This window comes from Oncorhynchus mykiss, chromosome 18 (genome assembly GCF_013265735.2).
Source record: "Oncorhynchus mykiss isolate Arlee chromosome 18, USDA_OmykA_1.1, whole genome shotgun sequence".
Classification (NCBI taxonomy): Eukaryota; Metazoa; Chordata; class Actinopteri; order Salmoniformes; family Salmonidae; genus Oncorhynchus; species Oncorhynchus mykiss.
The window spans coordinates 15,606,261-15,633,602 of record NC_048582.1 but is presented as its reverse complement, the minus strand read 5'-3'; the positions used below and the strand labels follow the sequence as shown (position 1 = coordinate 15,633,602).

The 27,342-nt window shown below is 43.4% G+C and overlaps 2 protein-coding genes across 3 annotated transcripts in view; both read right to left on the bottom strand.

The window, feature by feature from the left end:
• The window catches only part of LOC110495637 (fibroblast growth factor 14), a 52,743-nt gene extending 41,327 nt beyond the window's left edge, over positions 1–11,416 (bottom strand). Inside the window, exon 1 of the mRNA XM_036951979.1 lies at positions 10,468–11,416. Within this exon, the coding sequence (XP_036807874.1) occupies positions 10,468–10,972 (505 nt within the window). The 5' untranslated portion in view covers positions 10,973–11,416. The remainder of the gene's footprint in view (positions 1–10,467) is intronic.
• A 6,971-nt stretch (positions 11,417–18,387) lies between these two features.
• LOC110495451 (F-box only protein 36) lies at positions 18,388–26,120 on the bottom strand. Of its 2 annotated transcripts, XM_021570719.2 has the most exons (4): positions 23,682–26,120; positions 20,741–20,849; positions 20,244–20,416; positions 18,388–20,074 (listed from the first exon to the last, which is right to left on the bottom strand). In XM_021570719.2, exons 1-4 carry the CDS (start codon positions 23,817–23,819, stop codon positions 19,883–19,885), a joined length of 612 nt encoding a protein of 203 aa, XP_021426394.2. In that variant the 5' UTR covers positions 23,820–26,120; the 3' UTR covers positions 18,388–19,882. The 2 variants fall into 2 exon arrangements, 1 of the variants encoding a protein (XP_021426394.2); XR_005037384.1 differs by lacking the exons at positions 18,388–20,074; positions 23,682–26,120 and having other exon boundaries at positions 20,398–20,416; positions 20,741–22,633.
• Between the last annotated feature and the right edge of the window lie 1,222 nt (positions 26,121–27,342).

The window sequence follows — 27,342 nt, the reverse complement described above, 5'->3', positions numbered from 1 at the left end:
TTCGGCTGTCATCTGAGACATTCTCATCAATGATAATATGACATAAATTCTACAGTGGAAAGTCTACACATCAGAGTTATCAGATTCACATGGAATTGTTGTTCAATTTAAATGTTTGAATATGAAATTATTTGTGATGGGATGAAATGTGATTTTAGCTTCTAGAATGTGAGATTTGGGTTTTCATAGGATAGGGCTGCTTAATCAGTGGCCCGCCCCTGTGAAGGGACATGGGCTATGAAACTTTTCAAACACGCCCTCCTCTCCCTTCCTATATAAGCCCTTGACGACAATATAACTTCCTGTTCCGAGAGTGTAGGACAACGGTCCTATGTCAGAATGGTTCAGATAATAACTACAGAATGAAGCCAACATCAGCGTGAGCTTTGGTTGCGAATGGTATGAACTTTGAACTCTTATTCACTACAGAAGTGATACCTCCTAGACGTTGAGTTAGCAACAGCAGATGCAACGAGGGTTAGGAAGGAACAAACAGATTATTCCGTCTATCACCCAACGACGTTACTACAACGTATCCAATTGACAACCAGAGACATTCTTCAAAGGACTCGGTTTGGCAACACGGTCTTCCATCTACCACCAACCTACTGCTAACCTTGTGGGGACACACAATTCAGTCCCATTCAAAATCCTATTTTCCCTAACCCTAAACTTTACTCTAACGCTAACTCATAACCCTAAAACTAACCCTTACGTATTTCTAACCTTAACTCTAAACCACCTAGAAATAGCATTTGACCTCGTGGGTACTAACAAAATGTCCTCAGTTGGTCAAATTTTTTATGTTTACTATTCTTGTGGGCACTTCTGGTTCCCACAAGAATAGTTAAACACACACACACACAGACACACACACAGATTCACATGGCGGCACTGCACCACAACATCTAATTTACAACCTAACGATTGTATCTGTAGCTTTTATTTTAAGTAAGCATTTCACTGTAAGGTGAATGTGACAAATAAACTTTGATTTGATTTGAAATAGAGAAATGTATAGTTCTGAACCCTCTTGGACATAAGCAGCAGCGAGATAAGAGAAGACCCTCATTGATTTAACAATTATTTAAACAAATTTACATTATGCTCTGTCAGAATTATACAGTACACGTCATCAACTGTGATGTCATCAATTGGAATCTGTTACAAAGTTCAACAAAGTCATTTGTGATGCCATCAATTGGGATCTGTTAAAATGACCAAACAAGTCCTTTGTGATGTCATAATGAGACTAATTTAGAATGGTAAACAAAGTCCTTTGTGATGTCATAATGATAAACCATCAGAATGGTCAACTAAACCCTGTAATGTCATTAGGTAAAAATAATCCATAAACTCCTCTTAGACATACAGAAAGGAGAGGCAGCAGGGCAAACCGCAGCACGTTATGTATTGGGAACACGCCTTTAACACCAGCCAGTAGACAAAGAGGAAGTGTGGTGGGTGGTAAAAATATATATGCCTCAGGCCCGGGCCACAGAGTCACAGAAGAGAACGAGAGAGAGAGAGAGAAACAGAGAGACATGAAACGAGAGAGAAAGAGAGAAGAGAGCTACCACTTACCACTATTGATTTGATATTGCGCATACACAAACATAGACATACACTTCAATACGCACACAGATATGCACACACACACACTGACATGTCAACCTCAGAAGTATGAACTCACACAGGACTTGTACTAGTAGTGCAGTTCAGAGAAAAAAGAGAAATGGACAATTCAGCAAATTTCCCTTTTCTCTTATTTTTCCAGTCTGGGGCTGGGCAGCTCAATGTATCATTGTATATAAAGGTGTTTCCAGTCTGGGGCTGTCCAGATCAATGTATCATTGTATATAATGGTGTTTTCTGTCTGTGGCTGGGCAGCTCAATGTATCATTGTATATAAAGGTGTTTCCAGTCTGGGGCTGGGCAGCTCAATGTATCATTGTATATAAAGGTGTTTCCAGTCTGGGGCTGTCCAGCTCAATGTATCATTGTATATAAAGGTGTTTCCAGTCTGGGGCTGTCCAGCTCAATGTATCATTGTATATAAAGGTGTTTCCAGTCTGGGGCTGTCCAGCTCAATGTATCATTGTATATAAAGGTGTTTCCAGTCTGGGGCTGTCCAGCTCAATGTATCATTGTATATAATGGTGTTTTCTGTCTGGGGCTGTCCAGCTCAATGTATCATTGTATATAATGGTGTTTTCTGTCTGGGGCTGTCCAGCTCAATGTATCATTGTATATAAAGGTGTTTTCTGTCTGGGGCTGTCCAGCTCAATGTATCATTGTATATAAAGGTGTATATAAGTCTGGGGCAGTCCAGCTCAATGTATCATTGTATATAATGGTGTTTTCTGTCTGGGGCTGTCCAGCTCAATGTATCATTGTATATAAAGGTGTTTCCAGTCTGGGGCTGGGCAGCTCAATGTATCATTGTATATAAAGGTGTTTCCAGTCTGGGGCTGTCCAGCTCAATGTATCATTGTATATAAAGGTGTTTCCAGTCTGGGGCTGTCCAGCTCAATGTATCATTGTATATAAAGGTGTTTCCAGTCTGGGGCTGTCCAGCTCAATGTATCATTGTATATAAAGGTGTTTCCAGTCTGGGGCTGTCCAGCTCAATGTATCATTGTATATAAAGGTGTTTCCAGTCTGGGGCTGTCCAGCTCAATGTATCATTGTATATAAAGGTGTTTCCAGTCTGGGGCTGTCCAGCTCAATGTATCATTGTATATAATGGTGTTTTCTGTCTGGGGCTGTCCAGCTCAATGTATCATTGTATATAAAGGTGTTTCCAGTCTGGGCTGGGCAGCTCAATGTATCATTGTATATAAAGGTGTTTCCAGTCTGGGGCTGTCCAGATCAATGTATCATTGTATATAAAGGTGTTTCCAGTCTGGGGCTGTCCAGCTCAATGTATCATTGTATATAAAGGTGTTTCCAGTCTGGGGCTGTCCAGATCAATGTATCATTGTATATAAAGGTGTTTCCAGTCTGGGGCTGTCCAGCTCAATGTATCATTGTATATAAAGGTGTTTTCTGTCTGGGGCTGTCCAGCTCAATGTATCATTGTATATAAAGGTGTTTTCTGTCTGGGGCTGTCCAGCTCAATGTATCATTGTATATAAAGGTGTATATAAGTCTGGGGCAGTCCAGCTCAATGTATCATTGTATATAATGGTGTTTTCTGTCTGGGGCTGTCCAGCTCAATGTATCATTGTATATAAAGGTGTTTCCAGTCTGGGGTGGGCAGCTCAATGTATCATTGTATATAAAGGTGTTTCCAGTCTGGGGCTGTCCAGCTCAATGTATCATTGTATATAAAGGTGTTTCCAGTCTGGGGCTGTCCAGCTCAATGTATCATTGTATATAAAGGTGTTTTCTGTCTGGGGCTGTCCAGCTCAATGTATCATTGTATATAAAGGTGTTTTCTGTCTGGGGCTGTCCAGCTCAATGTATCATTGTATATAAAGGTGTATATAAGTCTGGGGCAGTCCAGCTCAATGTATCATTGTATATAAAGGTGTTTCCAGTCTGGGGCTGTCCAGCTCAATGTATCATTGTATATAAAGGTGTTTCCAGTCTGGGGCTGTCCAGCTCAATGTATCATTGTATATAAAGGTGTTTCCAGTCTGGGGCTGTCCAGCTCAATGTATCATTGTATATAAAGGTGTTTCCAGTCTGGGGCTGTCCAGCTCAATGTATCATTGTATATAAAGGTGTTTCCAGTCTGGGGCTGGGCAGCTCAATGTATCATTGTATATAAAGGTGTTTCCAGTCTGGGGCTGTCCAGCTCAATGTATCATTGTATATAAAGGTGTTTTCTGTCTGGGGCTGTCCAGCTCAATGTATCATTGTATATAAAGGTGTTTTCTGTCTGGGGCTGGGCAGCTCAATGTATCATTGTATATAAAGGTGTTTCCAGTCTGGGGCTGTCCAGCTCAATGTATCATTGTATATAAAGGTGTTTTCTGTCTGGGGCTGTCCAGCTCAATGCATCATTGTATATAAAGGTGTTTCTAGTCTGGGGCTGTCCAGCTCAATGTATCATTGTATATAAAGGTGTTTCCAGTCTGGGGCTGTCCAGCTCAATGTATCATTGTATATAATGGTGTTTTCTGTCTGGGGCTGTCCAGCTCAATGTATCATTGTATATAAAGGTGTTTCCAGTCTGGGGCTGTCCAGCTCAATGTATCATTGTATATAATGGTGTTTTCTGTCTGGGGCTGTCCAGCTCAATGTATCATTGTATATAAAGGTGTTTCCAGTCTGGGGCTGGGCAGCTCAATGTATCATTGTATATAATGGTGTTTTCTGTCTGGGGCTGTCCAGCTCAATGTATCATTGTATATAAAGGTGTTTCCAGTGTGGGGCTGTCCAGCTCAATGTATCATTGTATATAAAGGTGTTTCCAGTCTGGGGCTGTCCAGCTCAATGTATCATTGTATATAAAGGTGTTTTCTGTCTGAGGCTGGGCAGCTCAATGTTTCATTGTATATAATGGTGTTTTCTGTCTGGGGCTGTCCAGCTCAATGTATCATTGTATATAAAGGTGTTTCCAGTCTGGGGCTGGGCAGCTCAATGTATCATTGTATATAATGGTGTTTTCTGTCTGGGGCTGGGCAGCTCAATGTATCATTGTATATAATGGTGTTTTCTGTCTGGGGCTGTCCAGCTCAATGTATCATTGTATATAATGGTGTTTTCTGTCTGGGGCTGGGCAGCTCAATGTATCATTGTATATAATGCTGTTTTCTGTCTGCGGCTGTCCAGCTCAATGTATCATTGTATATAATGGTGTTTTCTGTCTGGGGCTGTCCAGCTCAATGTATCATTGTATATAATGGTGTTTTCTGTCTGGGGCTGTCCAGCACAATATATCATTGTATATAATGCTGTTTTCTGTCTGGGGCTGTCCAGCTCAATATATCATTGTATATAATGCTGTTTTCTGTCTGCGGCTGTCCAGCTCAATGTATCATGGTATATAATGGTGTTTCTGTTCTGGGGCTGTCCAGCACAATATATCATTGTATATAATGGTGTTGTCTGTCTGGGGCTGTCCAGCTCAATGTATCATTGTATATAAAGGTGTTTTCTGTCTGGGGCTGTCCAGCTCAATGTATCATTGTATATAAAGGTGTTTTCTGTCTGGGGCTGTCCAGCTCAATGTATCATTGTATATAATTGTGTCAACAGGCAGACACTAAAATCACAATGCACTGGTGTGTCAGAACATCAGCTGTTACCTCTGTCCTGTTGTCAGGTCACATCAGCTGTTACCTCTGTCCTGTTGTCTGGTCACATCAGTTGTTACCTCTGTCCTGTTGTCAGGTCACATCAGCTGTTACCTCTGTCCTGTTGTCAGGTCACATCAGTTGTTACCTCTGTCCTGTTGTCAGGTCACATCAGTTGTTACCTCTGTCCTGTTGTCAGGTCACATCAGTTGTTACCTCTGTCCTGTTGTCAGGTCACATCAGTTGTTACCTCTGTCCTGTTGTCAGGTCACATCAGCTGTTACCTCTCACCTGTTGTCAGGTCACATCAATTGTTACCTCTGTCCTGTTGTCAGGTCACCAGCACATCAGCTGTTACCTCTCACCTGTTGTCAGGTCACATCAGCTGTTACCTCTCACCTGTTGTCAGGTCACATCAGCTGTTACCTCTGTCCTGTTGTCAGGTCACATCAGCTGTTACCTCTCACCTGTTGTCAGGTCACATCAGCTGTTACCTCTCACCTGTTGTCAGGTCACATCAGCTGTTACCTCTGTCCTGTTGTCAGGTCACATCAGCTGTTACCTCTGTCCTGTTGTCAGGTCACATCAGTTGTTACCTCTTGTCCTGTTGTCAGGTCACATCAGCTTTTACCTCTGTCCTGTTGTCAGGTCACATCAGCTGTTACCTGTGTCCTGTTGTCAGGTCACATCAGCTGTTACCTCTGTCCTTTTGTCAGGTCACATCAGTTGTTACCTCTTGTCCTGTTGTCAGGTCACATCAGCTTTTACCTCTGTCCTGTTGTCAGGTCACATCAGCTGTTACCTCTGTCCTGTTGTCAGGTCACATCAGCTGTTACCTCTGTCCTTTTGTCAGGTCACATCAGTTGTTACCTCTGTCCTGTTGTCAGGTCACATCAGTTGTTACCTCTGTCCTGTTGTCCTGTTGTTTGTGCATGTGTGTGTGTGCATGTGTGTGTGTGCATGTGCGTGTGTGTGTGTGTGTGCATGTGCGTGTGTGTGCGTGTGTGTGTGTGTGTGTGTGTGTGTGTGTGTGTGTGTGTCTGTGTGTGTGTGTGTGTGTGTGTGTGTGTGTGTGTGTGTGTGTGTGTGTGTGTGTGTGTGAGGAGAAAGGAAGTGAGAAAGCTTCTAGCTGGGACACAGTTAAATGGGGTATGAGGCATTAAATAACATCACCTTTTTCACTTTAAACAATGAATGACGGTCAGTGATGCTGAGTGGATATTGAAACGATAGAGCGAGAGAGAGAGAGAGAGAGAGAGAGAGAGAGAGAGAGATTGTGAGTGAGTGTCAGTGAGAGAGAGAGTTTGAAAGAGAGAGTGTGAAAGAGCGTGAGAGTGTGTGTGTGTGAGAAAGAGAGTGAGAGAGAGCGAGTGGACCTTAATGGGTATAATTTGAGTGCTGTTTAACCTTCCCTGTAGAATGAGCTGTTATGGGAGCTCTTGATGAAAGTAGTCCTGTAGCAGAGATGAGTCGTACCTTTGGGAATAGAGCTGTTGTCTGACTCACACACTTTCTGCTTCAATCAATCTAAACCTTGTTCAAGGAATTATAGCATTGTATCTGCACAGCGATAAGCATGTTTTAAGTACTATATACTATATAGTACATATATTTACATTGCCAAAGCAAGTCAAATAGATCATAAACAAAAGTAAAATAAACAATAAAAATGAACTGGTTATTACATTTGTCTCTCTCTCTCTTGGGATTTAAAATGCACACACACACACCTGCAGAGGTGGGGGAAATAACCTGTAGCAGGGGCTCCCCAGGAGAAAGGCTGGCTCCCCCTGGTATAAGGTACTTCATTTTGAGCTGTCCATTCAACACTCCCAGTTTTCTAATGGCCCTGGTCAGCACCATGGATAGCGGCTGCCAAGAGCTACTTCACACACAGAGACAAACAAAACAACAAGTACAAGCTATTGAGGCCGGGTGTATTTAGCAAACAAGTGCTAGGCCCTCTACCAAGCATCCAGGCAGCTATAAGCCAGAGCAGGATGTGAACATATAACCATCTGCTGGGAGTCTGGGTCAGAAGCCTGTAGAAGACAAGCTGACACAGTCTTTCTCTCTCTCTCTCTCTTCATCATTTTCCTGCCTCATGATGCCATCTATATCTATAAGTGCACCAGTCCCTCCTGCAGCAAAGCAGCCCCACAACATGATGTTGCCACCCCCGTGCTTCATGGTTGGGATGGTGTTCTTCGGCTTGCAAACCTCCCTTTTTTTCCTCCAAACATAACAATGGTCATTATAGCCAAACAGTTTCATCAGACCAGAGGACATTTCTCCAGAAAGTATGATCTTTGTCCCCATGTGTAGTTGCAAACCGTAGTCTGTTTTTTTATGGTGGTTTTGGAGCAGTGGCTTCTCCCTTGCTGAGCGGCCTTTCAGGTTATGTCGATATAGGACTCGTTTTACTGTGGATATAGATACTTTTGTACCTGTTCCCTCCAGCATCTTCACAAGGTCCTTTGCTGTTTTTCTGGGATTGATTTGCACTTTTCACACCAAAGTACGTTCATCTCTAGGAGACAGAACGCATCTCCTTCCTGAGCAGTATGATGGCTGCATGGTCCCATGGTGTTTATAGTTGTGTACTATTGTTTGTACGGATGAACGTGGTACCTTCAGGCATTTGGATATTGCTCCCAAGGATGAGTCAGACTTGTGGAGGTCTACAATTGTGTAGACCTATTAACAATAAAGGTGTATGCATGGTTCTTTATAGATCTCTAATAGATTCTGTACAGTACGGTTCATAATAATGCCTGGAATGGAGTGAATGGAATGGTATCAAACACATGGAACAATATGTGTGATGTGTTTGATATCATTCCATTAATTCCATTCAAGCCATTACAATAAGCCTGTCCTCCCAAATGAAGATGCCACCAGCCGCCTGTGAATTCAGTGGTAGATTTCCCAGTGTGCCTTCGAGCGAATTGTAGTGTTACCACCCATGACTTGTTAGTGACAGAGAAAGGGTTGTTGCATTCATTAATTTTCAATCCTGTGGCCTTCACCAAGTAGAGATACTAAGTGAACATGTTATCTTTAAAATGTTATTATTTTAAACAATACAATACATATTACATAATGCCTTTTTATACAGTATCCTGAAACTCAAGGTTACATGTCACGACAGACCTGCAAGTCATTTTATGCTGTTTTGCACCAGCAAATGTCATTCTTATTGGAATCCATTAAAAGTGGGGATATCCAATATTTGCAATGTTTATTCACCCACAACGTGCATTCAGAATGACTGCTAGGTTTGGGAAGACTAACGTATGAGACTACCTTAAGCATCTAAACTGGAACAACCATTTCAGTAACAGGTTCAATAAGTCCAAATAACAAATTAAATTAGTTTATAAAAATGTATGCTATTTATATTTGAGTAGCATAAGATTAAATAATCAATCAATGTACATGCAAAACATATAGATATTTAGTATTTTATAAGGATCACAATGAGCTAGTGCTAAAGCAACAGCTACTTTTCCTGGGGTCCACATATTGAAACAAAAATCTACCAGCAATAGAGAATGCTGGGAAATATGATAATGATGGGCACAATTTTGTTACAACTCTGGTTATTAACACAAACAATGTGATTATTTTTCAACTCTTCCTGTGTTAATTTAACTCTTCCAGTGTTAATGTAACTCTTCCAGTGTTAATGTAACTCTTCCAGTGTTAATTTAACTCCCGAATCAACACTAGAAATGTTACACTGAAAAATAAACACTATTAACACTGGCCAATTTGCTGTGTGCTATGAAAGGGACACATCTGGAGGCTTCCATACATTTCAAGAACCTTTTAGAATTCTGAAGAACTGTAGATGCCACATCAAGAAACCCCACTTAACTCAAAGGCTATTTATCAGTCTAGAGTTCTCCAAGGAACCTTAAAGGCATAGTTCGTGATTTTGGCAATGAATCCCTTTATCTCTTTCAACAGAGTCAAATGAACTCATGGATACAATTTTGATGTATATGCATCCAGTATGAAGGAAGTTAGAGGCAGTTTCATGAGCCAACGCTAACTAGCGTTAGTGCAATAACTGGAAGTCTATGAGAACAGCTAGAACAACAAATGTCGCTATTGCTAGTTAGCAACTTCCTTCACACTGCAGCACAGACATAAAAATGGCCTCCACGAGTTAATCTGACTCTGGGGAAGTAGATAAAGGGCATCACTGCCAAATATCGAACTGTCCCTTTAAGAGCTGGGGAAGAACTATTTAAGAACCTTATTTTTTTCAGTGTAGGCCTACTAGAAAAATAACCTATTTGGGGAAGTGAGAAAAGACGTGGTAGGCCTTGTGTAATTCAAAGTTGGCCTAAATGTTCCATTGTTGGTGCAGCATATGTCGCATTGCTTTGCATGAGATGCTATAGGCCTTTGTGTTGGAATATCTGATGATGTTATTTATAGATCAAAATAAAAAAAAATGCTGTGTATATCTCAGCGTGTATTTACAGTCATGGCAACGTATCTAGGTGAGCTGCATCAACAGCCTTGATGTCCAATTCGTATGCAGCCTTAGTGAATTCTTAATATCGACGTAAAGGGGAAACATTGCGTTTAGGTTTAGGGCCGCAGAGTGTTTGACTGGGCCAGTACTGAGCTGAGCCCGTGGAAGTGTTGCAGAAGTGAGCATTACTGCAGTGATACAAACCCGAACAACCCCGAGTGAGAACAGCGGCAGCCACAGCACAGCGAAAAGACGCAGCCTCGAGACAGTCTGCAGCTAAATAGAATTGGCATAACAGGCCCTACAATCACCCGAAAAAAGTTCCGCTAGAGCTGAAATCTATGTGTTGCTGTGTCGTTGCTTTTGAGCGATTTGTTTTTGTGTGTTGGCTTTTTTCCTGCTGCGCTTCTGGCACGCGCGCGCTCAACACACACACACACACACACACACACACACATACACACACAACACCAGCAGCAGCAGTGGGGTCTGCGCAAATAAGTTATTCACCCCCTCCTCCCCCCCTGCGCTCACTTGGTGCACAATTGCGATTGCAGCTACAACACACCAGCAACCACAAGCTTGCGCCTAACAGTGCAGTAACAGGGGAGAAACACACACACACACACACACACACACACACACACACACACACACACACACACACACACACACACACACACACACACACACACACACACAGGGGGGTCACTCTTTCAGTCTCTCACTCACCAGTTGGGTTCTTGGTTTTCTTGAGACTCTTGCCACAAAGACACTGCAGCATATGCGATCCTTTGCTGTAAATGTTCCAAAGAAACCTCATCGATTTGGTCGAGGAGCGCTCCAGCAGCCTAGACACCCTCATGGGGACTCGCTCCCCCCGCTTGCATAACAGCCAGGTCCCGTTGGGCTTAGCTCTGCGACTCGGCCCAACCAGCTGGACCATAGAACAGAACAGATGAATCCCCGGGTCCTTCGCGTTGGCGCTTAGCTGCAGAAACGCTTCGTTATACCTCAGAATGAAGGCGAATGCTGCAGTTTCCTCCACTTGCTCCTGCTCCTTAACGGTATCGCTGTTGCGGGTACTGCTGCTGCCGCCTGGCCGGCGCGTCAGAAGCCCAAATAGACTCTTTAGATCGCATCTGCCGCACAGGGGGAGCGGTGCGGCAGACAGACATGCGGAGCTAGCGTGCAGTCGGCGAAACGCAGGGGATTTCTGGACAAAAAACCATTGCATATTAGTTCGTACGTTCCCGGGGTGAGGGTGGATATGGGATCGGTCCGTTAGTGAACCCGTAGGGGTGCCATCCCTATGCGAACACTGCAGCGGAGCTTCCTAACCAACAACGCATAGCCAAACGCTGGAGCCCCGAATCCAAATCTAGTCGCGTCGTCACGTTGGTGAAGGCTACTCGCTTTTACTGTAAATCCCAGCAGGAATCAATCCCTTCGTTCCTGCGTCTTTAAAAAAAACGTGTTTAATATTTAATAAAGCCTAGGCTTTTTAAAATTAATAATCCATGCTTCTCTGATAGAGTCCCAGTGCACTGCTACTGCTCTCCTATCCGGGTAGTTTCTGTTTTCTCTTTCCCCCTCTTCTTTTCCTCTCTTTCTCACCTTGTTGATGAAAATAAGCTGACTATGGCCCTCCCTTCTCCCAAAAGTATAACGCATCCGGTAGGGATGTGTGTGCGTGGTCCCGTACCCCTGCGCTGGAGAGAGGCGGGCGCGAGGAGGAGGAGGAGGGGGGGGGGGGGGGGGGGGGGGGGGGGTGAGAGGGAGGAGAGGGAGGAGGGGTTCAAGCCAAGATATCCGCTTTCCATTACGTAGACACGTGGTTTCCACATCATCACCTACGAACGAGACGCTCCCCCAGTTTTGGTAAAAGTGACTCGAGATATCGTCACTTCACCGGTAGGCTCGCGCTCTCCCGTCTTTTCCAGTCACTTCCAAACTGTGATTGGAGTTTTCCATTGGGGGGAGAACATAGGCTGAGGCTCACGCAGGTGGGTAAAACGTCCAGTGCGTTGTATGTAAAATAATAGAGCAACAATTATCCTGTAGTTTATTGATAAGTGCTTTCTAGCTAGAAATCGTAATGTGTGTGTGTGTGTGTGTGTGTGTGTGTGTGTGTGTGTGTGTGTGTGTGTGTGTGTGTATTCCAGCAGATACATTGAAGTGCAGCGCTGCAGCATTGAGCAGCATTTTGTTGGCTATAACCGCTCTCCGTGGACCTGACCTGCTCCACCCGCATAGCACCAGCTCGACATCCGGTGCTGAAAGGACAGCGCCAGGACCAGCATCATATCAGTGGTGACGCATTCTCCCATTTTCCCTGCATGTTCTGCCATATATAATTAGTTTCGATTCTAACTTTCGACAAGAGAGCCATATTGCCCAGCCTTGAACCCCCAAGAAAGGTAAAAATAATAGCAATAGAGCGGGTGATAACTCTATTCATGCAAGGCACTACCGCTTTATTTGAACAACGTTGTTTAGTCACTTCTCAGTGTTCAAGGCCAACGCTTAGCGCTATTACACAACACATAAACAGCTCAGAACATGGCAGCAGACGAAGAGGTAAAATATTGCATAGGAGGTCGGCTGTGGTGTGTATAGAACTACCACAGTCAAAACTCTTTTCCATTTTCTTAAAATGTGTTTCTAAATATAAGGTTATAATATACAGTGCCCTGGGAAAGTATTCACCCCCTTTGACTTTTTCCACATTTTGTTATGTTACAGCCTTATTCTAAAATGGATTAATAAAAATTAAAAATCTACACACAATACCTCCATTGATCATCCTTGAGATGTAACTACAACTTGATTGTAGTCCCTCGCGGTAAATTAAATTGATTGGACATGATTTGGAAAGGCACACACCTGTCTATATAAGGTCCCACAGTTGACAGTGCATGTCAGAGAAAAAAACAAGCCATGAGGTCGAAGGAATAGTCCGTAGAGCTCCAAGACAGGATTGTGTCGAGGCACAGATCTGGGGAAGAGTACCAAGAACACAGTGGTCTCCTCATTTTTAAATGGAAGAAGTTTGGAACCACCAAGGCCAAACTGAGCAATCAGGGGAGAAGGGCCTTGGTCAAGGAGGTGACCAAGAACCCGATGGTCACTCTGACAGAGCTCCAGAATTACTCTGTGGAGATGGGAGTACCTTCCAGAAGGACAACCATCTCTACAACACTCCATCAATCAGGCCTTTGTGGTAGAGTGGCCAGACAGATGCCACTCCTCAGTAAAAGGCACATGACAGCCCACTTGGAGTTTGCCAAAAGGCACCTAAAGACTCTCAGACCATGAGAAACAAGATTCTCTGGTCTGATGAAACCAAGACTAAATTCTTTGGCCTGAATCTCAAGCTTCACGTGCGGAGGAAACCTGGCACTATCCCTGTGGTGAAGCATGGTGGTGGCAGCACCATGCTGTGGGGGTATTTTTCAGGTACAGGGACTGGGAGACTAGTCACGATCGAGGGAAAGATGAACGGAGCAATTGTACAGCGAGATCCTTGATGAAAACCTGCTCCAGAGTGCTCAGGACATCAGAATGGAGCAAGGGTTTACTTTCCAACAGGACAGCGACCCTAAGCACACAGCCAAGACAACATAGGTGTGTCTTCAAGACAAGTCTCTGAATGTCCTTGAGTGGCCCAGCCAGAGCCCAGACTTGAACCCATGTCTGGAGAGACCTGAAAATAGCTGTGCAGCAACGCTCCCCATCCCACCTGACAGAGCTTGAGAGGATCTGCATAGGATAATGGGAGAAACTCCCCAAATACAGGTGAGCCAAGCTTGTAGTGTCATACCCAAGAATACTTGAGGCTGTAATTTCTGCCAAAGGTCCTTCAACAAAATACTGAGTAAAGGGTCTGAATACTTATGTAAATGTGATATTTCTGTATAGTTAAAACATTTTTTTTTTTTTGCAAAAACTAATAGAAACCAGATTTTGCTTTTTCATTTTGGGGTATTGTGTGTAGATTAATAAAAAAACAAAGATTTAATACATTTTAGAATAAGTCTGTAATGTAACAAAATGTGGAAAAAGTCAAGAGGTATGAATACTTTCAGAAGGCAATGTATATATATAAAAATATATATACACTGCTCAAAAAAGGGAACACTAAAATAACACATCCTAGATCTGAATATTCTTATTAAATACTTTTTTCTTTACATAGTTGAATGTGCTGACAACAAAATCACACAAAAATGATCAATGGAAATCAAATTTATCAACCCATGGAGGTCTGGATTTGGAGTCACACTTAAAATTAAAGTGGAAAACCACACTACAGGCTGATCCAACTTTGATGTAATGTCCTTAAAACAAGTCAAAATGAGGCTCAGTAGTGTGTGTGGCCTCCACGTGCCTGTATGACCTCCCTACAACGCCTGGGCATGCTCCTGATGAGGTGGCGGATGGTCTCCTGAGGGATCTCCTCCCAGACCTGGACTAAAGCATTCGCCAACTCCTGGACAGTCTGTGGTGCAACGTGGCGTTGGTGGATGGAGCGAGACATGATGTCCCAGATGTACTCAATTGGATTCAGGTCTGGGGAACAGGCGGGCCAGTCCATAGCATCAATGCCTTCCTCTTGCAGGAACTGCTGACACACTCCAGCCACATGAGGTCTAGCATTGTCTTGCATTAGGAGGAACCCAGGGCCAACTGCACCAGCATATGGTCTCACAAGGGGTCTGATGATCTCATCTCGGTACCTAATGGCAGTCAGGCTACCTCTGGCGAGCACATGGAGGGCTGTGCAGCCCCCCAAAGAAATGCCACCCACACCATGACTGACCCACCGCCAAACCGGTCATGTTGGAGGATGTTGCAGGCAGCAGAACGTTCTCCATGGTGTCTCCAGACTGTCACGTCTGTCACATGTGCTCAGTGTGAACCAGCTTTCATCTGTGAAGAGCACAGGGCGCCAGTGGCGAATTTGCCAATCTTGGTGTTCTCTGGCAAATGCCAAACGTCCTGCACGGTGTTGTGCTGTAAGCACAACCCCCACCTGTGGACGTCGGGCCCTCATACCACCCTCATGGAGTCTGTTTCTGACCATTTGAGCAGACACATGCACATTTGTGGCCTGCTGGAGGTCATTTTGCAGGGCACTGGCAGTGCTCTTCCTGCTCCTCCTTGCACAAAGGCGGAGGTAACGGTCCTGCTGCTGGGTTGTTGCCCTCCTACGGCCTCCTCCACGTCTCCTGATGTACTGGCCTGTCTCCTGGTAGCGCCTCCATGCTCTGGACACTACGCTGACAGACACAGCAAACCTTCTTGCCACATCTCGCATTGATGTGCCATCCTGGATGAGCTGCACTACCTGAGCCACTTGTGTGGGTTGTAGACTCCGTCTCATGCCACCACTAGAGTGAAAGCACTGCCAGCATTCAAAAGTGACCAAAACATCAGCCAGGAAGCATAGGAACTGAGAAGTAGTCTGTGGGCACCACCTGCAGAACCACTCCTTTATTGGGGGTGTATTGCTAATTGCCTATAATTTCCACCTGTTGTCTATTCCATTTGCACAACAGCATGTGAAATGTATTGTCAGTCAGTGTTGCTTCCTAAGTGGACAGTTTGATTTCACAGAAGTGTGATTGACTTGGAGTTATATTGTGTTGTTTAGGTGTTCCCTTTATTTTTTTGAGCAGTGTATATATACAGTGCCTTGCGAAAGTATTCGGCCCCCTTGAACTTTGCGACCTTTTGCCACATTTCAGGCTTCAAACATAAAGATATAAAACTGTATTTTTTTGTGAAGAATCAACAACAAGTGGGACACAATCATGAAGTGGAATGACATTTATTGGATATTTCAAACTTTTTTAACAAATCAAAAACTGAAAAATTGGGCGTGCAAAATTATTCAGCCCCCTTAAGTTAATACTGTGTAGCGCCACCTTTTGCTGCGATTACAGCTGTAAGAGGCTTGGGGTATGTCTCTATCAGTTTTGCACATCGAGAGACTGAATTTTTTTCCCATTCCTCCTTGCAAAACAGCTCGAGCTCAGTGAGGTTGGATGGAGAGCATTTGTGAACAGCAGTTTTCAGTTCTTTCCACAGATTCTCAATTGGATTCAGGTCTGGACTTTGACTTGGCCATTCTAACACCTGGATATGTTTATTTTTGAACCATTCCATTGTAGATTTTGCTTTATGTTTTGGATCATTGTCTTGTTGGAAGACAAATCTCCGTCCCAGTCTCAGGTCTTTTGCAGACTCCATCAGGTTTTCTTCCAGAATGGTCCTGTATTTGGCTCCATCCATCTTCCCATCAATTTTAACCATCTTCCCTGTCCCTGCTGAAGAAAAGCAGGGCCAAACCATGATGCTGCCACCACCATGTTTGACAGTGGGGATGGTGTGTTCAGCTGTGTTGCTTTTACACCAAACATAACGTTTTGCATTGTTGCCAAAAAGTTCAATTTTGGTTTCATCTGACCAGAGCACCTTCTTCCACATGTTTGGTGTGTCTCCCAGGTGGCTTGTGGCAAACTTTAAACTACACTTTTTATGGATATCTTTAAGAAATGGGTTTCTTCTTGCCACTCTTCCATAAAGGCCAGATTTGTGCAATATACGACTGATTGTTGTCCTATGGACAGAGTCTCCCACCTCAGCTGTAGATCTCTGCAGTTCATCCAGAGTGATCATGGGCCTCTTGGCTGCATCTCTGATCAGTCTTCTCCTTGTATGAGCTGAAAGTTTAGAGGGACGGCCAGGTCTTGGTAGATTTGCAGTGGTCTGATACTCCTTCCATTTCAATATTATCGCTTGCACAGTGCTCCTTGGGATGTTTAAAGCTTGGGAAATCTTTTTGTATCCAAATCCGGCTTTAAACTTCTTCACAACAGTATCTCGGACCTGCCTGGTGTGTTCCTTGTTCTTCATGATGCTCTCTGCGCTTTTAACGGACCTCTGAGACTATCACAGTGCAGGTGCATTTATACGGAGACTCGATTACACACAGGTGGATTGTATTTATCATCATTAGTCATTTAGGTCAACATTGGATCATTCAGAGATCCTCACTGAACTTCTGGAGAGAGTTTGCTGCACTGAAAGTAAAGGGGCTGAATAATTTTGCACGCCCAATTTTTCAGTTTTTGATTTGTTAAAAAAGTTTGAAATATCCAATAAATGTCGTTCCACTTCATGATTGTGTCCCACTTGTTGTTGATTCTTCACAAAAAAATACAGTTTTATATCTTTATGTTTGAAGCCTGAAATGTGGCAAAAGGTCGCAAAGTTCAAAGGGGCCGAATACTTTCGCAAGGCACTGTATATATATATATATATAAATATATATACTTTTTTGAATATATATTTTTTGAATATACAATATACACAGTTTGGACACACCTACTCATTCAAGGGTTTTTCTTTATGTTCACTTGTTGGCTGCTTTTCCTTCCCTCTGCGGTCCAAGTCATCCCAAACCATCTCAATTGGGTTGAGGTCAGGTAATTGTGGAGACCAGGTCATCTGATGCAGCACTCCGTCACTCTCCTTCTTGGTCAAATAGCCCTTACACAGCCTGGAGGTGTGTTGGGTCAATGTCCCACTAAGCGCAAACCAGATGGGAGGGTGTATCACTGCAGCCATGCTGATTAAGTGTGCCTTGAATTCTAAATAAATCACAGACAGTGTCACCAGCAAAGCACCCACACACCATCACACCTCCTCCTCCATGCTTCACGGTGGGAACCACACATGCGGAGATCATCCGTTCACCTACTCTGAGTCTCACAAAGACACCGCGGTTGCAACCAAAAATCGCAAATTTGGACTCATCAGAACAAAGAACAGATTTCCACCGGTCTAATGTCAAGTGCTCGTGTTTCTTGGCCCAATTAAGTCTCTTCTTCTTATTGGTGTCCTTTAGTAGTGATTTCTTTGCAGCAATTCAACCATGAAGGCCTGATTCACCTGGTCTCCTCTGAGCAGTTGACGTTGAGATGTGTCTGTTGCTTGAACTCTGTGAAGCATTTATTTGGGCTGCAATTTCTACTGGTAACTCTAATGAACTTATCCTATGCAGCAGAGGTAACTCTGGGTCTTCCTTCCCTGTGGTGGTCCTCCTGAGAGACAGTTTCATTACAGCGCTTGATGGTTTTTGCAACTGCGCTTGAAGAAACTTTCAAAGTACTTGAGATTTTCCAGATTGACTGACCTTCATGTCTTAAAGTAATGATGGACTGTCGTTTCGCTTTGCTTATTTGACCTGTTCTTGCCATAACATGGACTTGGTATTTTACCAAATAGGGCTATCCTCTGTATACCACCCCTACCTTGTCACAACACAACTGATTGTCTCAAACTCATTAAGAAGGAAAGAAATTCCACAAATGAACTTTTAACAAGGCACACCTGTTAATTGAAATGCATTCCACGTGACTACCTCATGAAGCTGGTTGAGAGAATGCCAAGAGTGTGCAAAGCTGTCATCAAGGCAAAGGGTGGCTACTTTGAGGAATTTCAAATATAAAATATATTTTGATTTGTTTAACACTTTTTTGGTTACTTCATGATTCCATGTGTTATTTCATAGTTTTGATGTCTCATTATTATTATACCATGTAGAAAATAGTAAAAATAAAGAAAAACCCTTGAATGAGTAGGTGTGTCTGTATATATATTTTATTATTATTTATATTTCATAGGCTACACCCAGGCTGTAAAATCCGTGCTACTTTCTGCATTCCATTCCAAAATCATTTTTCCTTCGACTCTCCTTGCCAGAGAGAGAAGGCTTGTTTTTCACAATGCAATTCCACCCTCATCTACTTCAGTTTTCAGAATGGATTTCGGCGACCCTCTACCAGAGCGAGAGAACAGTTGGAGTGTGTGAGAGAGAGAGCTCCTCATTCATTGATCTTTGTCACAGTACTGAATGGGCAGGCCACTCCTGGGACTATCATATGGTTGCCCTGTCAGCCACCATTAAATAGCTCTCAATGACAGACCTGGCTGGTACTGGTCCTTTCAGATACTGTCTGCTTCCTAAATGGCACACTTCTCCATACAGAGTGCACTAGTATATGAACCCCCCCATTTCCTTGCTCATTATCTCTCTCTCTCTCTCTCTCTCTCTCTCTCTCTCTCTCTCCTCTCAGACAACACCTTTTACTTATTTACAAGTCTTTGAAAAGAACACATATTACATTCCAAAAACAATTCAAAGATGGGCACATCCCCATGGCAACAGAACAACTAAACTCAACCTTGGATAACTGCAGTGATTGCTTTACTCTATACAATCATTGTGGTCCATCAATTGTCAATATGCCCCAAGAGAACTGTGGTGTGGTGTGGTATGGTGTGGTGCGGTGTGGTGTGTGTGTGTGTGTGTGCTGCATCACTCAGAGAATGTAATTTTATTACAGCTGAGTCTACACACCAGAGGGGGGTCTCTAACATGATAAAGCCCAAGCAGAAAGCCTCTACAGTACTATAGGCTTTAACCTCTGGTGGTTAGAGAAGACTAGAGCACTCAGATGTGCGACCAGTATATTCAATCACATGCATTGGATTAGGACTTCCAGACTGTCTGCAGTACATTGGAGAATACAAGATGGTCCTTCTATTGATGAACTACTGTCTATATGTTTGATTCATCACAGACACAATGTATAGGTGATTGTGCCGTATGTTCTTTATTCTATCATTTGAGACCAAAAACACAAACAACATTAGCAATGTATCATTATAACCATTAAAAGGTTTTGGAGTAGCAATACCTCTTCCCCTAGTTGAGCACACATGTTCTACAGCAGGCTACCAAACACCTATTAGTGAATCAAAGAGGTTTATGAGGCGCTGATTTCTGCTTAATATCACCACCTGCTGGCCATTCAAAACACTGACAGGCAGCTACACTACATATGTAAACTAACTCTGCCATATGTGCCTAACATAACTAGTCAGGTCATGGAAATGTAATAGATGATAATAAAATATCTTGAAAGTGGTTGAGAGACACGGACAGACAGACAGACAGACTTTGCTCCTCTGTCCCTCTCACATGTATTCTGGTGAAATCTGCCTGATCGTGCGATAGCTGACATTCTGTTGAAGTAAAACGAAACGAGAGCGCTGCGTGACCAGGCTAACTCTCTCACAGATGCCAAACACTGTTCTTCCTCTTGCTGTGCTGCTGCTGCTGGGCCAGACGGGAGAGCACCTGTCTTCTGTGAAACACCACCAGACGGCGCTGTAGAGTAGGGCTCACACCCTCCATAGTGACCTCACTCTGCCCGTACCTGGCCCCAGCTGTCCCCTGCGCCCAAAACCCCTCACTGCAGCATAGCTAGGGAGAAGGAGAAAGAGGGGGATGGGAGGGGGAGAGAGGGAGAAAGGAGAGGAGCAGCAGAGGGAGGGGGAGAGCTCATAAATGTTGAGCATTTTTCAGTCTGAAAAAAGTACTACTCAAAGTATTACTATAAATCATTACAATTATGTAATCATGGTTAGCCCACCTGTTGGAGCCTCTTGCAGGTCTGGGAGATATTCTTAATATCTGCCCACTCCAGGAAGGACAGGATGTTCAGGAGCAGCCAATCAGGGAGCCGGACCAGGTAGTCATAGCGATGCCAACACAGGTTCACCACATAGTCCAGAGTGTGTGGACCAAACACTCGCCCTATGTGACCTGTGAAGGAACCCCCCCCCCCCACACACACACACATTCTCATTCAATAAAATGTTATTTGAAATAGTAAGTTTATTGGCATATATTCTAAATAAATCATATGATCCTTGGAATTGGACAATACAAGCATTTGAATGTGTATTATTGCTATGGACAATTAAAAGGATATTGTGGGAGTAGGCTCTCTCCTTCCATGTCTAGACTTGCCCATCGGGTGACAGATTGATTGTTCGGTTTTATATAAAATAATTATTTATGGAGGGTATGCATTTGTGTGACCTAAAATAGCACTTTATCTCTAACGCACGCACACACACACACTACCTTGTGCGTGGCTATCCTGTAGGAAGTCTGTGTGTGATTTCTTGTTTTCTGCAGGTTGTGGTTTCTCGTGTCGTAGAGGACAGGACACTCTCCACACCTTGAAAACCACCTACGACCAAACCAGGTCTACATGATTACAAGTTATTAATAGCCTAACAGCTTACAAATGTAGCCAGTTAGTTACAAAACACACTCTATTCACTTGACTGTGTAAATGACTATTCCCCATTACTGTGGCATTTAAATGGGAAGTTTTGTTCTTTATCATTTTTATATTTCATTAAAACTCTACCATGTGTCTAGCCCAGAGACTGATCCACATCTGTAGCAGAGCCCTAAAGCTGATGATATTTCCAGGGTTGCATTCCCTCTCTCCCCTCGTCTGACATAGTTTATGAAACAGCTTTGAAATGCTGCACCTAAAATACATCCCGAAGTCAGTGCAATAGACTAAGCTAGGTGTTTGTACTGTTCCTGTTCCTGTAGGTGTCTGTACTACACCTGTAGGTGTCGGTATTTTTCCTGTAGTTGTCTGGACTGTACCTGTGTCTGTAGGTGTCTATACTGTTCCTGTAGGTGTCTGTACTGTACCTGTAGGTGTCTGTACCGAACCTGTAGGTGTCTGTACTGAACCTGTAGGTGTCTGTACTGAACCTGTAGGTGTCTGTACTGAACCTGTAGGTGTCTGTACTGAACCTGTAGGTGTCTGTACTGAACCTGTAGGTGTCTGTACTGTACCCGTAGGTGTCTGTACTGAACCTGTAGGTGTCTGTACTGTTCCTGTAGGTGTCTGTACTGTTCCTGTAGGTGTCTGTACTGTACCTGTAGGTGTCTGTACTGTACCTGTAGGTGTCTGTACTGTACCTGTAGGTGTCTGTACTGTACCTGTAGGTGTATATACTGTTCCTGTATGTGTCTGTACTGTACCTGTAGCTGTCTGTACTGTGTCTGTGGTTGTCTGTACTGCTCCTGTGGTTGTCTGTACTGCACCTGTGGTTGTCTGTACTGTACCCGCGTCTGCTGGTGTCTGTACGGTACCTGCAGGTGTCTGTACTCTTCCTTTAGTTGTCTGTACTGTACTTGTAGGTGTCTGTGCTGTACCTGTAGGTGTCTGTGCTGTACCTGTAGGTGTCTGTGCTGTACCTGTAGGTGTCTGTGCTGTACCTGTAGGTGTTTGTACGGTACCTGCAGGTGGCTGTACTGTGCCTGCAGTTGTCTGTACTGTACCTGTAGTTGTCTGTGCTGTACCTGTACTGTGTCTGTCTGTACTGTACCTGTAGGTGTCTGTGCTGTACCTGTAGGTGTCTGTGCTGTACTTGTAGGTGTTTGTACGGTACCTGCAGGGGGCTGTACTGTGCCTGCAGTTGTCTGTACTGTACCTTTAGGTGTCTGTGCTGTACCTGTAGGTGTCTGTGCTGCATCTGTAGTTGCCTGTACTGTGTCTGTGGTTGTCTGTACTGTACCTGTAGTTGTCTGTATCATGTCTTTAGTTGCCTGTACTGTGTCTGTGGTTGGCTGTACTGTACCTGTAGGTGTCTGTGGTTGTCTATACTGTACCTGTAGTTGTCTGTAGTTGCCTGTACTGTATCTGTTGTCGGCTGTACTGTACCTGTAGGTGTCTGTACTGTGTCTGTGGTTGGCTGTACTGTACCTGTAGGTGTCTGTACTGTGTCTGTGGTTGGCTGTACTGTACCTGTAGGTGTCTGTACTGTGTCTGTGGTTGGCTGTACTGTAACTGTAGGTATCTGTACTAGAGGTCGGCTGATTAATCTGAATGGCCGATTAATTAGGGCCGATTTCAAGTTTTCATAACAATCGGAAATCTGTATTTTTGGGTGCCGATTTGCAGATTTTAAAATATTTTTTATACCTTTATTTAACTAGGCAAGTCAGTTAAGAACACATTCTTATTTTCAATGACGGCCTAGGAACAGTGGGTTAACTGCCTCGTTTAGGGGCAGAACGACAGATTTTCACCTTGTCCGCTTGGGGGATACAATCTTGCAACCTTACAGTTAACTAGTCCAACACAATAACGACCTGCCTCTCTCTCGTTGCACTCCACAAGGAGACTGCCTGTTACGCGAATGCAGTAAGCCAAGGTAAGTTGCTAGCTAGCATTAAACTTATCTTATAAAAAAACAATCAATCATACTCACTAGTTAACTACACATGGTTGATGATATTACTAGATATTATCTAGCATGTCCTGCGTTGCATATAATCTGACTGAGCATTATACAAGCATCTAAGTATCTGACTGAGCGGTGGTAGGCAGAAGCAGGCACGTAAACATGAATTCAAACAGCACTTTTGTGCGTTTTGCCAGCAGCTCTTCGTTGTGCGTCAAGCATTGCGCTGTATATGACTTCAAGCCTATCAACTCCCGAGATGAGGCTGGTGTAACCGAAGTGAAATGGCTAGCCAGTTAGCGCGCACTAATAGCGTTTCAAACATCACTTGCTCTGAGCCTTCTAGTAGTTGTTCCCCTTGCTCTGCATGGGTAACGCTGCTTCAATGGTGGCTGTTGTCGTTGTGTTGCTGGTTCGAGCCCAGGGAGGAGCTAGGGACGGAAGCTATACTGTTACACTGGCAAGTGCCTATAAGTATTGTTGTAATTGTCATTATTAGAAAAACATTTGTAAAAAAGTGGCCGATTAAATCGGTATCGGCGTTGAAAAATCATAATCGGTCGACCTCTAATCTGTACTGTACCTGTAGTTGTCTGTGATGTACCCGTGTCTGTGGTTGTCTGTGCTGTACCTGTAGGTGTCTGTAGTTGCCTGTACTGTGTCTGTGGTTGTCTGTACTGCACCTGTAGTTGTCTGTACAGCACCTGTAGTTGTCTGTACCACGTCTTTAGTTGCCTGTACTGTGTCTGTGGGTGGCTGTACTGTACCTGTAGGTGTCTGTACTGTGCCTGTGGTTGTCTGTACTGTACCTGTGTCTGGGTGACTGTGAGTTGGTGGTAATCCTTACAGGGAGGTGCAGCCTGTTGACTGATCTCATACAAACACTCTGAGAGGAGAGAAGACATGATCTCTATACTACTAACACACACAGCCTCAGAAACTTTCATATGATATTTTGTGTGCGTGTGTGAAGGTGCTGGCAGACAAGGAGGGTGTGGGAGTGGGTGTCATGTGTGCCAACACTGTTTTCAGGACCTACTGTTTGCCAATTCAACTATTTGCTGAGTTACGAGGTACAATAAGTACATAGCCATGGGTTTGTCTACGATTGAGTGCGTGTGTGTGTGTGTGTGTGTGTGTGTGTGTGGTTGAGGGGAAGGATGAGAATTATGGAGAGTGACGTGTGATATTACCCAGCACTCATTTCCTGACGACTCAAACTGAATTCTTCCACTGTTCTATGTTCGCTACATACTTCAATCTGAGACTGCCATCGTTGAAGTCGTTAGTGGTGACGTCAAAATGAAAGGTCATGTACAACACAAAGTTGTCAGTGATTGTATTATCTCTAACCAATCAGAGTATCAAAGCCAATGACAAATTTTCACAACACTACTTTACCCACATGTGTTCTGGCTTTGCTCCAACCCATCGGTTTCTGGGACCAATCAGAGCGCTTAGAATGCGTTTGCGTTCTAGAAATTGTCAGGGAGGTACTCAGATCCAGACTAATTGCAGAGAATAAACTTACATCCATGGACGTGGCGTAGCGTTTGGCCGGAGCAGGGAGTTTGGGTTGCCAGGCAACAGCATTCATTGTTTACAACAATGTCAAGGCACCATGCTCCTTCTGTTCAACTTCTCCTAGCCAGTCTCTCAATCATAACTCTTTCTGTTCCACCTTCCACACGTTTTTACTCTGTATCCGGGCCATTTCTACGTTTTGAGGGGAAGTGAGGGGGAAATAAGAGGCTTCTGGTCATAGTGGGTGTCATATGTGTCAACACTGTTTTCAGAACCTGTTTGCCAGTTCAACTCTTTGCTGAGTTACGAGGTACATTAAGTGGCCATGGATTTGTCTAGGATTGAAAGTGGAGTAGATGTGTGTGTGGTTGAGGGGTAAGCTGAGAAATCTAGAGCTTAAATGTGTGATATTGCCCAGCACTCATTTACAATAATGTCAAGGCACCATGCTCCTTCTGTTCAACTTCTCCTAACCAGTCTCTCAACCACAACTCTTTCTGTTCCGCCTTTCACACATTCTTACTCTGTATCTGGGTCGTTTCTCACATTTGAGAGGAAGTGATGGGGAAATAAGAGGCTGGGAAATACCAAAGACTACACTACTACTAAAGACTACTACTACCTGTTTGATTTTTGTGATATTTAGTTGATACAAATTTTATTGGAGATTTACACATTTGGAGCAAAATGAATCACAAGCTAAAATCAAATCTACATTTCATTCCGAAAACCCTCTATCCTTTGCACAGTTGACTATTTCAAAATGTCTAAAGTACTGAATGGCACTGCCCATGCTAAAAGAGCTTTTGGGCACTAGAGTCCTCTATCTCTATGAGAAAGCCCTCAGTGGCGTGTCAAAGCAGCCATTAGTGCACATACATAAAGATGAGTTAAAGATTTTCTACCTTCATGGTGGAAACCTAAATATCACTTGAGCCGTGTTCGAATACTCATACTAACCGCATTAACCGTACTATTTGTGACGTGAATTGAGTATATAGTAGCGTATTGGTCATAGTATGGATATAGTTAGTATGCCAAAAGTTCCCAGATGTCATACTCAATTCACCAAAATATGAAGTATACACACAGAGGACACTATTTCTGTACTTTAGGGCCCCTAATGCAATTCTTCAGGAAATGGGCATGGCTTCACATCGTTTTCCGATATGAAGATAATGGCGGAAAATATGCAGCCGAAGTACGAGAGCGGATAGAAATTCATTGTTTTAACTATTTAAGACAAATGTTAAGCAACGTAATAAAGTAATGATTTTTCAAATAAGTTACTTTACACGTTATGTTGGCTGACAATTTGTTAGCTATGCTGTCCTTACGAACCATATTGCATATCATTACAACAGTATGTATGTTAACTACCTACCTAACCTTAGTTGGCTACTAACTTATACATCAATATAGGCTAACTAACTAACTACCCAATGTTTATTGACGTCATTCTTAGCTTAGCTATATGGTACAGTCGTTGTGCGTCCTCAATGGACATTCGGGTGCTTTCGTGAATTCGCTCTGGCTATCTACTCTGACTTCAAAGGATCCTGTCTGAGTGGTGCCTAGTGTGCTTATGTCTGCATAACGAGGAAGTAGGAAAAAAACATGATTAAAATGGTGTCCAAATAAATAAAAAAAATCTAAATATACACATTACGAGATATTTGACAAAATACAGTGCCTTGCGAAAGTATTCGGCCCCCTTGAACTTTGCGACCTTTTGCCACATTTCAGGCTTCAAACATAAAGATATAAAACTGTATTTTTTTGTGAAGAATCAACAACAAGTGGGACACAATCATAAAGTGGAACGACATTTATTGGATATTTCAAACTTTTTTTAACAAATCAAAACTGAAAAATTGGGCGTGCAAAATTATTCAGCCCCTTTACTTTCAGTGCCGCAAACTCTCTCCAGAAGTTCAGTGAGGATCTCTGAATGATCCAATGTTGACCTAAATGACTAATGATGATAAATACAATCCACCTGTGTGTAATCAAGTCTCCGTATAAATGCACCTGCACTGTGATAGTCTCAGAGGTCCGTCAAAAGCGCAGAGAGCATCATGAAGAACAAGGAACACACCAGGCAGGTCCGAGATACTGTTGTGAAGAAGTTTAAAGCCGGATTTGGATACGAAAAGATTTCCCAAGCTTTAAACATCCCAAGGAGCACTGTGCAAGCGATAATATTGAAATGGAAGGAGTATCAGACCACTGCAAATCTACCAAGACCTGGCCGTCCCTCTAAACTTTCAGCTCATACAAGGAGAAGACTGATCAGAGATGCAGCCAAGAGGCCCATGATCACTCTGGATGAACTGCAGAGATCTACAGCTGAGGTGGGAGACTGTCCATAGGACAACAATCAGTCGTATATTGCACAAATCTGGCCTTTATGGAAGAGTGGCAAGAAGAAAGCCATTTCTTAAAGATATCCATAAAAAGTGTTGTTTAAAGTTTGCCACAAGCCACCTGGGAGACACACCAAACATGTGGAAGAAGGTGCTCTGGTCAGATGAAACCAAAATTGAACTTTTTGGCAACAATGCAAAATGTTATGTTTGGCGTAAAAGCAACACAGCTCATCACCCTGAACACACCATCTCCACTGTCAAACATGGTGGTGGCAGCATCATGGTTTGGGCCTGCTTTTCTTCAGCAGGGACAGGGAAGATGGTTAAAATTGATGGGAAGATGGATGGAGCCAAATACAGGACCATTCTGGAAGAAAACCTGATGGAGTCTGCAAAAGACCTGAGACTGGGACGGAGATTTGTCTTCCAACAAGACAATGATCCAAAACATAAAGCAAAATCTACAATGGAATGGTTCAAAAATAAACATATCCAGGTGTTAGAATGGCCAAGTCAAAGTCCAGACCTGAATCCAATCGAGAATCTGTGGAAAGAACTGAAAACTGCTGTTCACAAA